The 12241-nt window shown below is 46.8% G+C and overlaps 1 protein-coding gene across 1 annotated transcript in view; it reads left to right on the top strand.

The window, feature by feature from the left end:
- Positions 1 to 1627: 1627 nt before the first annotated feature.
- LOC122541356 (RING finger protein 225-like) overlaps positions 1628 to 12241 on the top strand; it is a 27667-nt gene continuing 17053 nt past the window's right edge. The window contains exon 1 of the mRNA XM_043678048.1: positions 1628 to 1695. Within this exon, the coding sequence (XP_043533983.1) occupies positions 1653 to 1695 (43 nt within the window). The 5' untranslated portion in view covers positions 1628 to 1652. The remainder of the gene's footprint in view (positions 1696 to 12241) is intronic.

Below are 12241 nucleotides of genomic sequence, written 5' to 3'. Positions count from 1 at the left end.
CTAACCACTGAGCCACCGTGCTGTACTGTCAGATTTCTAATCTGAAGAACTGCAGATGCTGTAAACCGAAAACAAATTTTGCTGGGAACGCTCAGCCGGTCTTGGCGCACAGAAATCAGAGTTAACCTTTCGGGTCCGGTGAGATATGCGGACGCTGTGAACAGCGCCATACCAACGCAGTTGCTGTGCAACCTGTCGAGAGAGGATTTTGTACAGTTCCGGCATAGCTTCCTCGCTCGCACGTTCTACGTCTCAGGTAAGGAGAGAAAGGAACAGCTCTGGCTCTCTGCTATCCTTCCCCTGCCCAGTGCTATCCGGGCATGTGTCTCTTCGCCGTGCCTGACCCCAACAGTCGCCCATCCACCACCCCCACCTCCTCCACTCCAGCAATACCTGAGGTGCATTTGCAAAGACTCTTTGGCACCTGGCCAGCTGCATTCTGTGTGCCAGACCTAACAGGTGGAACAGGCTGGACCAGCTCACTGCACGGTGGGTGTGCGGAGGCGAAACCACGTGCTTTCAATTCAAACGGCTCCCGGAGCAAAGTCACCGAGTTCATCAGACCAGCCTCCAACCTCATACAGGGATGCGTTGCAAATGTAAAAATCCTGGATAGCTGCTCCTGGCAGGAAGCAGAGCGGCTACCAAGCTGAATATCACTCACCGAGGAACAAGTCTGTACCCTGATACCTAAATGCACCCTGAATTCGCCCTTGTACTGGGTTACTGAGAGACAGCAGGACAGCTCCAGACACAATAGCAGTTCAGAGCTCCAACAGTGAGAGAACAGGAGGACAGAGCTCCAACTGTGACAGAACAGTCGGACAGAGCTCCAACAGTGAGAGAACAGGAGGACAGAGCTCCAACAGTGAGAGAACAGGAGGACAGAGCTCCAACTGTGACAGAACAGTCGGAAAGAGCTCCAACAGTGAGAGAACAGTCGGACAGAGCTCCAACAGTGAGAGAACAGGAGGACAGAGCTCCAACAGTGACAGAACAGTCAGACAGAGCTCCAACAGTGAGAGAACAGTCGGACAGAGCTCCAACAGTGACAGAACAGTCAGAAAGAGCTCCAACAGTGAGAGAACAGGAGGACAGAGCTCCAACAGTGAGAGAACAGGAGGACAGAGCTCCAACAGTGACAGAACGGGAATACAGTGTTCTAACACTGAGGACAGGAGGACAGAGCTCCAACAGTGAGAGAACAGGAGGACAGAGCTCCAACAGTGACAGAACAGTCAGAAAGAGCTCCAACAGTGAGAGAACAGGCGGACAGAGCTCCAACAGTGAGAGAACAGTCGGACAGAGCTCCAACAGTGAGAGAACAGGAGGACAGAGCTCCAACAGTGAGAGAACAGGAGGACAGAGCTCCAACAGTGAGAGAACAGTCAGACAGAGCTCCAACAGTGACAGAACAGGAGGACAGAGCTCCAACAGTGAGAGAACAGTCAGACAGAGCTCCAACAGTGAATCACTGAGAGACGGCAGCATCAGCCCGAAAACTTGGCTTTTAAGTGCGAACAAGGAAGCTGCGCCCGGGGCGGGGTGTGAGGGGGGTGTGAAAGAACTGAAGACCGCCAAGCGATATCCGAATGTGTCCCTCAGGCTCCCAGCAACAGACTACCGAGGAAATCTGAAAGCAGCGGCCGGAGATGGAGAATCATGCCTCATCCGAAAGCTCGGAGCCCCAAGCAGGTGAGAGACACGTCCGGGCCAGAGTATGGACTGACAACCCGAGGGCTGGGGAGGCTTCTCCAACCGAGATCCAAGGCATGTTATAGGCCCGGGCAGCCGGAATGTGAGGGGTTAAAGGGCCGGCTTGCAGACGTGAGTGGGGAAAAAAAATGCCACCAGGAAGAAACCACTTCTCGAGGTGTCTATTGAGAGGATGACAGGCGTTAGCTAAAGCGAATGGAGAGACAGCAATCTGGAGTCCTTCTTTGTTGTCACTGGAAAGACTCCGGTTGCTTCATTCCCACTCCAGTGTGTGAACGTGCCAAGGTTACGAGGTGGGAGCGAGCTAAAACTTGGGGTGGCTCGATGGCCAGCACTGCTGCCTCATAGCGCTAGGGTCCTAGGTTCGGTTCCTACCTCGGGCAACTGTCTGTGTGGAGTTCGCACAGTGTCTGCGCGGGTGGGCTCTCACAGTCACAAAGATGTGCAGGTCATGGTGGATTGGCCGTGCTCAATTGCCCGTAGTGTTAGGTGTAAAAAGGTCTGGGTGAGTTACTCTTCGGAGGGTCGGTGTGGACTTGTTGGGCCCGAATGGCCTGTTTCCACACTGCAGGGGATCTAATCTAAAGCTGCCTATTCCCAGGGCAAAGGAAAGCAGTTTAACTCGTTTTGTTTTAAGTTCGCTGGATTTACGTTTCAGCTCTGACATTGCACAGATGTGTGCAGGCAGATCCACGGTGCAATCCGGTCTTGCAATGACAGGGTGATATCTCTGGGTGGAGTGTGCACATTCTCCCCGTGTCTTTCCCTCCCACGGTCCATGGTTAGGTGCACCAGCCGTAGGAAATGCAAGGACAGGGTAGGGGTTTGAGTCCAAGTGAGATGCTCTTCAGAAGGGCTCGATGGGCAGAATGGCGGAAGGATTCTACGAATTAATTCTTTGTCCCTGAGAGACGCGGAGGGGAACCTGACAGAGGTGTGCACGTTTGAGAAAGACATGGACAGGGCGACCAGAAAGCAGTCGCTCCCGTAAGTTGAGGAGGGCGTAATATTAAGGTGAAGGAAGGAGGTTTAGAGGAAATTTGAGGAAAAACATTTTCACCCAGAGGGTGTTGGGAATCTGGAATGCAGTGCCTGGGAGGGTAGTTAAAAAGTATTTGGGTGAGCATTTGAAGTGTTCGAACATTCAAGGCTATGGGCCTAGTGAGGAGAAAGTGGGATGAGTGTAGGCAGGGGTACATTGATGATGGTACAGACTTGTACTGTGCTGTACTCCTATGTACTGTACAATTTTGGGTGAAGACAAGATTTGACAGGAGGTGTTCAAACTTTTTTTTGTGGGTCTAAATGGAGTGAATAAGGAATAACCAAAGCATTGGGGGATGTGTAATCGGGGAACATAAGTTTTACAAAGTGACTGGAAGGGCTTTAATGGTAGTACCCCTACTAGACAGTCCAGGGTTCAAGTCCGTCCTGCTGCAGAGGTATGCAATAGAGGAAGGGTCGCTGTTAACTCTAATTCCCCCCCCCCCCCCCCCCCCCCACTCCCCTCCCCACGGCTGCTGAGCTTTTCCAGCAATTTCTGTTTTTGTTTCTGATCTACCACACCTGCAATGTGCTTAAACTGGTTGATTAGGAAAATATTGTTAAGGTGGTTGTCATTGGGGGTCCAGTGGCACAGCAGTAGTTATCTTGATCTCAGGATTCGAAGATCTGGTTCCAAGGCCTACCGACACTGGAGGCATGTCAATGCCATGCTAGTAAAAATAATGATAGGCCCAGTGCTGGTGACCCCAAAGGTGTGTTTAAAAATAAGGGTCATGTAAGGGAAGAAAGTACTACTGTGGAATACGCTAACTTTCTAATGGGAATTGGGAGAGGGAAATAATGATTAAGGTGTGGGAGGAATTGGATCAATTGAAGTATCAGTGGGCTGAATAGTCTTTGTAGTATTATTTCATTTTCTCCTGATCCAAGACATCTGCCACATAGAAATGACATGGAGGTGTCGGTGTTGGACGTACAACACCAGGTTATATGTTTCATTCCTGATGAAGGGCTTTTGCCCAAAATGTCGATTTTCCTGCTCCTCAGATGCTGCCTGACTTGCTGTGCTTTTCCATCACCACTCTAATCCAGACTCTGATCTCCAGTCCTCACTTTTGCCTAACACCAGGTTATAGTCCAACAGGTTTATTAGATTCCCTACAGTGTGGAAACAGGCCCTTCAGCCCAACAAGTCCACACTGACCCTCCGAAGAGTAACCCATCCCCATTCCCCTACATTTACCCCAACTAATCCACCTAACACTATGGGCAATTTAGCATGGCCAATTCACCTAACCTGCACATGTTTAGACTGTGGGAGGAAACTGGAGCACCTGGAGGAAACCCACGCAGACACGGGGAGAATGTACAAACTCCACACAGACAGTTGCCCGAGGCAGGAATTGAACCCAGGTCCCTGGTGCTGTGAGGTAGCAGTGCTAACCATTGAGCCACTGTGCTGCCCCAAATCACCGGCTGTGATCAGGGCTCCTCTCCTTATTTGGAAGCACTAGCTTTCAGAGCACTGCTCCTTCATCAGGTGGTTGTGGAGTATAAGATCGTAAGACACAAAATTTAAAGAAAATGTTTACAGTGTGATACAACTGAAATGATATATTGAAAAGGACCTGGATTGTTTGTTAAGTCGCTCATCTTAGAATCATAGAATGACCGTGTTAGTTTCAGTTCTTTAATATGTAAATCCCAGAACTTTTTTTTTAAAGTTACATTCTCAAGTGAACTTTAACAATAGGTGCCATGTTGGCCCAGATAATGCACTGAAGGTATGAGGTGCCCTGTGTGAGGCTGTCTGTGCACCACATAGAAAACTCTCTTGCCTGCCCTTAGCTTGTGTGTCATTTAAGTTCCTGACTTCAGCTGCTTTTACTCAGGCCCAGCACTCCCTCTTACTCCACAGTTTGCAGGCCTCATGTCACCATACCTTCCACCGCCCCCCACCCCCAATATAATCTCTGCTCCCTTTGCTCCACTTCCTTCCCAGTCTCTCCTGGTCCCTCTCCTTCCTAACTCTTCAGAATAATCTATGAGGGGCTCCCTCTAGTGGCTCAGTTAATAACTCAATCAGTACAACATTTGAGATTAAGTCTGAATTCGCACCACACCAGATTATAGTCCTACAGGTTTATTTGAAATCACAGGCTTTCGGAGTGCTGCCCCTAAAGTCTGATGAAGGAGCAGCACCCAAAAGCTTGTGGTTTCAAATAAACCTGTTGGATTTTAATCTGGTGCGTGTGACTTCTGACTTTGTCTACCCCAGTCCAACACCCAGCTCCTCCACGTCACTACATTTGGGATTGCCAAGTCTTGTTAGATACATGCCCTCTTTTTGTCCCCATTCTTACATCCTCAGTAACCCAACTGACCAAACAACCCATTCCCCCTTCCCCTATACGTCTCATCATATCCTTTTTTAAACTGATTAAGAAAGGTGTTCAAAGAAACTGCAAACACATTTTTGGTTTATATTCTATGCTTTTGCTCCTGTGGTGTTGGCAGCAGTGTCCTGGAGACTCTAGGACAACCCTGATTACAGTCAGTCTCCATGCCCTAGGGAAGGAGAGGGCCCTGATCACATCTGCTGGAACATATCTAGGTATTGAGTGAGAACCAAAGTAGGCACAAAAGACACTATTGTTGTTGAAAACCAAGTGAAACCTGAGAAAACATGAGAATCAATGTGAGGACAAATTTAACAGACACTTAAACAAGTCCAGTTAATCAAGTAATGGAGCTTTCAAAGGCAAGTCGTGTTTAACAGCTTGATTGAGTTCTTTAGTGAAGTTAAGGAGAAAGCTGGTTGATGAGGCTAGGGTTGATATGGATATCAACTTCAAGTGGCACATGACAGACTTTAAAGCAAGACTGAAATCTTTCAAATACAAGCATAAATAATGGCTTGGTTGGTTTTGCGTCTGGAGGAAGCTATGCAATGGAGTTCTCCGGAGGTTGGTGTGAGGGCCTCTGCATGATAGACATATACCAATGAGATGGATGTAGGCAGAATACCAAAACCTGCAGATGACATAAGACACAGATTGTGAAAATGTTCAGGCAGGTGGAATGGGCAGACACATGGCAAGTGAAATATATGAAACTGGGAAGTGATGAGTTGTAGTAGGAAGCTCAAGGAGAGGTAACAGAATTGGGGAGGCAATAGCGTAGTGGCATTACCATTGAACAAGTAGCCCTGGGACCCAGATAATACTCCAGGGACTCAGACTCAAATCCCACTGCACCAAATAGTGAAAGTAAAAGTTTGATGGTGACTGTGAAATAACCATTGTAAAAACACACCCGCTCCACTAATTTTGCTTCTTACTTGGTCTGGCCTATATGTGATTCCAGACCCTTTAACCGATAGCTGAAATGGCTGAGTAAACCATTCTGTTGTACCAAATTGTGAAACAAAAAACTCAAAAAAGAAGGATTGAGACTGGACAGACCACCTGACATTGACCTATGCTCTGGGAACATTTTTTCATAGTATCTGATCAAACATGGGCAAGGAAGCCTCCTGTTGATTCCCACATATTGCTCCCATCACCTTGACTGATGAACCCGTGCTCTTCCATGTCAAACGTCACTTGGAGAAAGCACTGAGAGTGACAAGGGCATAGAATATACTTTAGCTGTGGGACTTCAATATGCAACACCAACACTAGCTCAACAGCATCACTGCTGACCAAGTTGGTCAGGTCGTAAAGGATATATCTGCTAGACTAGACTTATGGCAGAAGGTGAACAAGACAGTGAGCCAAGAAGGCGGAAAAAACCAACTTGACCTCATCTCACACATTTGCCTGCCACAGTTGTATTGTCCATTGACAGCAGCAGAGCCCTTGTGGAGACAAAATCCCATCTTCACATTGAGGATACCCTGCACCATATCTTGTGGCACAATCACTGCGCTAAATGAGGTAGACACTGGACAGATTCACCAACTGCATATCCATGAGGCGCTGTGAGCCATCAACAGTAGCAAATTGGACCCAACTGCAAGTTGCAGCCTCATGGCCGGGCATATCCCCCACTTGACCATTATCGTCAAGTCAGGAGATCGACCCTGGTACAATGAGGATGGAGGGCATGCCAGGCACAGAACTAGGCTTGGCCCTGACGACGTTCTGGCAAAGTTACTGCAAACATGTGCTCCAGAACTTGCCAAATTCGTAGCCAAGTGGTTTTAGTACAGCTGCAACACTGGCCTCTACCTGACAATGAGAGAAATTGCCCAGGGCATCACTGGCTGGGCCAACAATTATTGCCCATCCCTAGTTGCCCTTGAGGAGTTGGTGGAGAGCTGCTCTTTTGACCCACTGCAGTTCATTTGTTGGAGGTGCGCCCATATTGCCTTGGTATTAGTTTCAGGATTTTGACCCAGAGACATTGAAGGAAGGCGATATATTTCCCAGTCAGGATGGTGAGTGGCTCTGAGGGGGACTTGCAGGTGTTGGTGCTCCCACATGTCTGCTGTTAGGGCTGTTAATATTGGTAGGGATCACAGTTTAAGGTATCCAGTCATTTCTTGATAGCACATGAATGAGTTGAATTGCTGAAGATGGCCATCCGTGACAGTGGGGACTTCAGGAAGAGGCTGAGCCCTTCTGGCTGAAGACTGTTACGAACCCTTCAGTCTTATCTTTTACACTGAAGTGCCCAAGCTCCCCATTATTCAGGATGCAGGTGTTTGTTCAGCCTCCTCCAACAATGAGTTCTTTTCTGTATCCATCACCTATTATGACTAGCTGTGGCAGGACTGCTAACCGTTTAAGTTAAAAATCACACAACACCAGGTTATAATCCAACTTATTGGATTATTGGAAGTACTAGCGTTCGGAGCCCTGCTCCTTCATCAGGTAGCTGTGGAGCAGGATCATAAGACGGAGACTTTATAGCAAAAGATCACAGTGTACACAGCGGAAAATAGCACGCAGATGAAGGTGGTCCGCTCTTCTCTGCTCTTAATTGTCAGCTTTTAGTAACACTCATGTCTGCTACCAGCAATTTCACACTGAAACAAGTGCCTGTACTAGCTACTGTATTTCACACAGACACCAAGTTCCTGTACTGGCTGTATCGTACTGACAGCAATTGTGTGCACTAGCTGTGTCACACTGACAGCAAGTTCCTGTACTAGCTGGGTCACTCTGACAGCAAGTGCCTGTACTAGCTGTATCACACTGACAGCAAGTGGCTGTATTAACTGTACCACATTGACAGCAATTTTATGTACTAGCTGTATTTCACTGACAGCAAGTGCCTGTACTAGCTGTATCGCACTGACAGCATGTTCTGGTACTAGCTGTATCACACTGAGCAATTTTGTGTACTACAAGTATCACACTGACAGCAAGTTCCTGTACTAGCTGTGTCACACTGACAGCAGTTTTGTGTACTAGCTGTATCGCACTGACAGCACGTTCCTGTACTAGCTGTATCACGCTGCCAGCAATTTTGTGTAATAGCTGTATCAAAGTTATAACAAGTGGCTGTACTAGCTGTGTCACACTGACAGCAAGTTCCTGTACTAACTGTATAACACTGACAGCAAGTTCCTGTACTAGCTGTATAACACTGACAGCAAGTTCTTGTACTAGCTGTATAACACTGACAGCAAGTTCCTGTACTAGCTGTATTACACTGACAGTAAGTGCCTGTACTAGCTGTGTCACACTGACACCAATCATGTGTACTAGCTGTACCGCATTGACAGCAAGTTCCAGTACTAGCTGTAACACACTGACTGCAATTTTGTGTACTAGCTAAATCGCACGGGCAGCAAGTTCCTGTACTAGCTGGATCACACTGACAGCAATTTTGTGTACTAGCTAAATCGCACGGGCAGCAAGTTCCTGTACTAGCTGGATCACACTGACAGCAATTTTGTATACTAGCTGTACTGCATTGACAGCAATTTCCTGTATTAGCTGTACCACAGTGACGACAGTTTTGTGTACAAGCTGTGTCATATTGACAGCAAGTTTCTGTACCAGGTGTGTCACACTGACAGCAAGTCCCTGTACTAGCTGTATCACACAGACTGCAAGTTCCTGTACTAACTGTATCACACTGACGGCAATTTTGTGTACAAGCTGTCATATTGACAGCAAGTCCCTGTACTAGCTGTATCACACTGACAGCAAGTTCCTGTATTAGCTGTATCACACTGCAGTATGTGCCTGTACTAGCTGTGTTTCACTGACAGCAAGTTCCTGTCCTAGCAGTCCTGTCCGCTGACAGCACATTCCTGTACTGGCTGTGACTCACTGACAGCAAGTTCCTGTACTAGCTGAATCACACTGACAGCAAGTTCCTGTACTAGTGCTATCACACTGACAGCAATTCTTTGTCCTAACTGTATCACAGTTAAAGCAAGTTCCTGTACTAGCTGTGACACACTGACAGCAAGTTTTATACTAGCTGTATTGCACTGACAGCAAGTTCCTGTACTAGCTGAATCACACTGACAGCAATTTTGTGTACAAGCTGTGTTGCATTGACAGCCAGTTCCCATACTAGCTGTGTCACACAGACGGCAAGTCCCTGTACTAGCTGTATCACACTGAGAGCAAGTGCCTGTACTAGCTGTGACACACTGACAGCAGGTTCCTGTACTAGCTGTGTCACACTGACCGCAAGTTCCTGTACTAGCTGTGTCACTGACAGCCAGTTCCTGTACTAGCTGTACCACACTAACATCAAGTTCCTGTACTAGCTGTATCACACTGACAGCAAGTTCCTGTACTAGCTGTGACACACTGACAGCAGGTTCCTGTACTAGCTGTGTCACACTGACCGCAAGTTCCTGTACTAGCTGTGTCACTGACAGCCAGTTCCTGTACTAGCTGTACCACACTAACATCAAGTTCCTGTACTAGCTGTATCACACTGACAGCAAGTTCCTGTACTAGCTGTATCGCACTGACAGCAAGTTCCTGTACTTGCAATATCACACTGACAGCAAGTGCCTGTATTAGCTGTGTGACACTGACAGCAAGTTCCTGTACTAGCTGTACCACACTGACAGCAAGTTCCTGTACTAACTGTATAACACTGACAGCAAGTTCCTGTACTAGCTGTATCACACTGACAGCAAGTTCCTGTACTAGCTGTATCGCACTGACAGCTAGTTAAAGTACTAGCTGTACCACACTGACTGCAATTTTGTGTACTAGCTAAATCGCACGGGCAGCAAGTTCCTGTACTAGCTGGATCACACTGACAGCAATTTTGTATACTAGCTGTACTGCATTGACAGCAATTTTCTGTACTAGCTGTATCACACTAACAGCAAGTTCCTGTACTAGTTGTGTCACACTGACAGCAATTTTGTGTACAAGCTGTGTTCCATTGAAAGCCAGTTCCCATACTAGCTGTGTCACACAGACGGCAAGTTCCTGTACTAGCTGTATTACACTGACAGCAAGTTCCTGCACTAGTTGTGTCACACTGATAGCAAGTCCATGTACTAGCTGTATCACAGTTATAGCAAGTGCCTGTATTAGCTGTACCACATTGACAGCAATTTTGTGTACTAGCTGTACCACACTGACGGCAAGTTCATGTACTAGCTGTATCGCACTGACAGTAAGTGCCTGTACAAGCTGTGTCACACTGACAGCAATTTTTTATACTAGCTGTATTGCACTGACAGCAAGTTCCTGTACTAGCCGTGACACGCTGACAGCAATTGTATGTAATAGCTATATCGCACTGACAGTAAATGCCTGTACTAGCTGTATCACACTGACAGCAGTTTTGTGTACTAGCTGTATCACACTAACAGCAATTTCCTGTACTAGTTGTATCACACTGACAGTATGTGCCTGTACTAGCTGTATCACACTGACAGCAAGTTTCTGTACTAGCTGTATCACACTAACAGCAATTTCCTGTACTAGTTGTATCACAATGATGGCAATTTTGTGTACAAGCTGTGTCATATTGACAGCAAGTTTCTGTACTAGCTGTATTACACTGACAGCAAGTTCCTGTACTAGGTATGTCACACTGACAGCAAGTCCCTGTACTAGCTGTATCACACTGACAGCAAGTTCCTGTATTAGCTGTATCACACTGACAGTATGGGGCTGTACTAGCTGTGTTTCACTGACAGCAAGTTTCTGTACTAGCTGTATTACACTGATTGCACATTCCTGTACTGTCTGTGACTCACTGACAGCAAGTTCCTGTACTAGGTATGTCACACTGACAGCAAGTTTCTGTACTAGCTGTATCACACTGACAGCAAGTTCCTGTACTAGCTGTATCACACTGACAGTATGTGCCTGTACTAACTGTGTCACACTGAGTGCAAGTTCCTGTACTAGCTGTATTACGCTGACAGCACATTCCTGTACTGGCTGTAACACACTGACAGCATGTTCCTGTACTAGCTGTATCACACTGACAGCAAGTTTCTGTACTAGCTGTATTACACTGACAGCAAGTTCCTATACTAGGTATGTCACACTGACAGCAAGTCCCTGTACTAGCTGTATCACACTGACAGCAAGTTCCTGTATTAGCTGTATCACACTGACAGTATGTGCCTGTACTAGCTGTGTTTCACTGACAGCAAGTTCCTGTACAAGCTGTATTACACTGATTGCACATTCCTGTACTGGCTGTGACTCACTGACAGCAAGTTCCTGTACGAGGTATGTCACACTGACAGCAAGTCCCTGTACTAGCTGTTTCACACTGACAGTATGTGCCTGTACTAGCTGTGTCACACTGACTGCAAGTTCCTGTACTAGCTGTATTACGCTGACAGCACATTCCTGTACAGGCTGTAACACACTGACAGCATGTTCCTGTACTAGCTGTATCACACTGACAGCAAGTTCCTGTACTAGCTGTATCATACTAAGAGCAAATGCCTGTACTAGCTGTGACACACTGACAGCAAGTCCCTGTACTAGCTGAATTGCACTGACAGCAAGTTCCTATACTAACTATAACACTGACAGCAAGTTCCTGTACTAGCTGTATCACAGTGACAGCAAGTTCCTGTACTTGCAGTATCATACTGACAGCAAGTTCCTGTACTTGCAGTATCACACTGACAGCAAGTTCCTGTACTAGCTGTACCAAACTGACAGCAAGTTCCTGTACTAACTATAACACTGACAGCAAGTTCCTGTACTAGCTGTATCACAGTGACAGCAAGTTCCTGTACTAGCTGTATTACACTGACAGCAAGTTCCTAAACTTGCAGTATCACACTAACAGTAAGTGTCTGTACTAGCTGTGTCACACTGATCGCAATTATGTGTACTAGCTGTACCGCATTGACAGCAAGTTCCAGTACTAGCAGTACCACACTGACTGCAATTTTGTGTACTAGCTAAATCGCACGGGCAGCAAGTTTCTGTACTAGCTGTATTACACTGACAGCAATTTTGTATACTAGTTGTACTGCATTGACAGCAATATCCTGTACTAGCTGTACCACAGTGACGGTAATTTTGTGTACAAGCTGTATTTCATGGACAGC

The sequence above is a fragment of the Chiloscyllium plagiosum genome, chromosome 37 (genome assembly GCF_004010195.1).
Source record: "Chiloscyllium plagiosum isolate BGI_BamShark_2017 chromosome 37, ASM401019v2, whole genome shotgun sequence".
In the NCBI taxonomy this organism is placed as follows: Eukaryota; Metazoa; Chordata; class Chondrichthyes; order Orectolobiformes; family Hemiscylliidae; genus Chiloscyllium; species Chiloscyllium plagiosum.
This window is presented reverse-complemented; position numbering and strand designations above follow the sequence as displayed.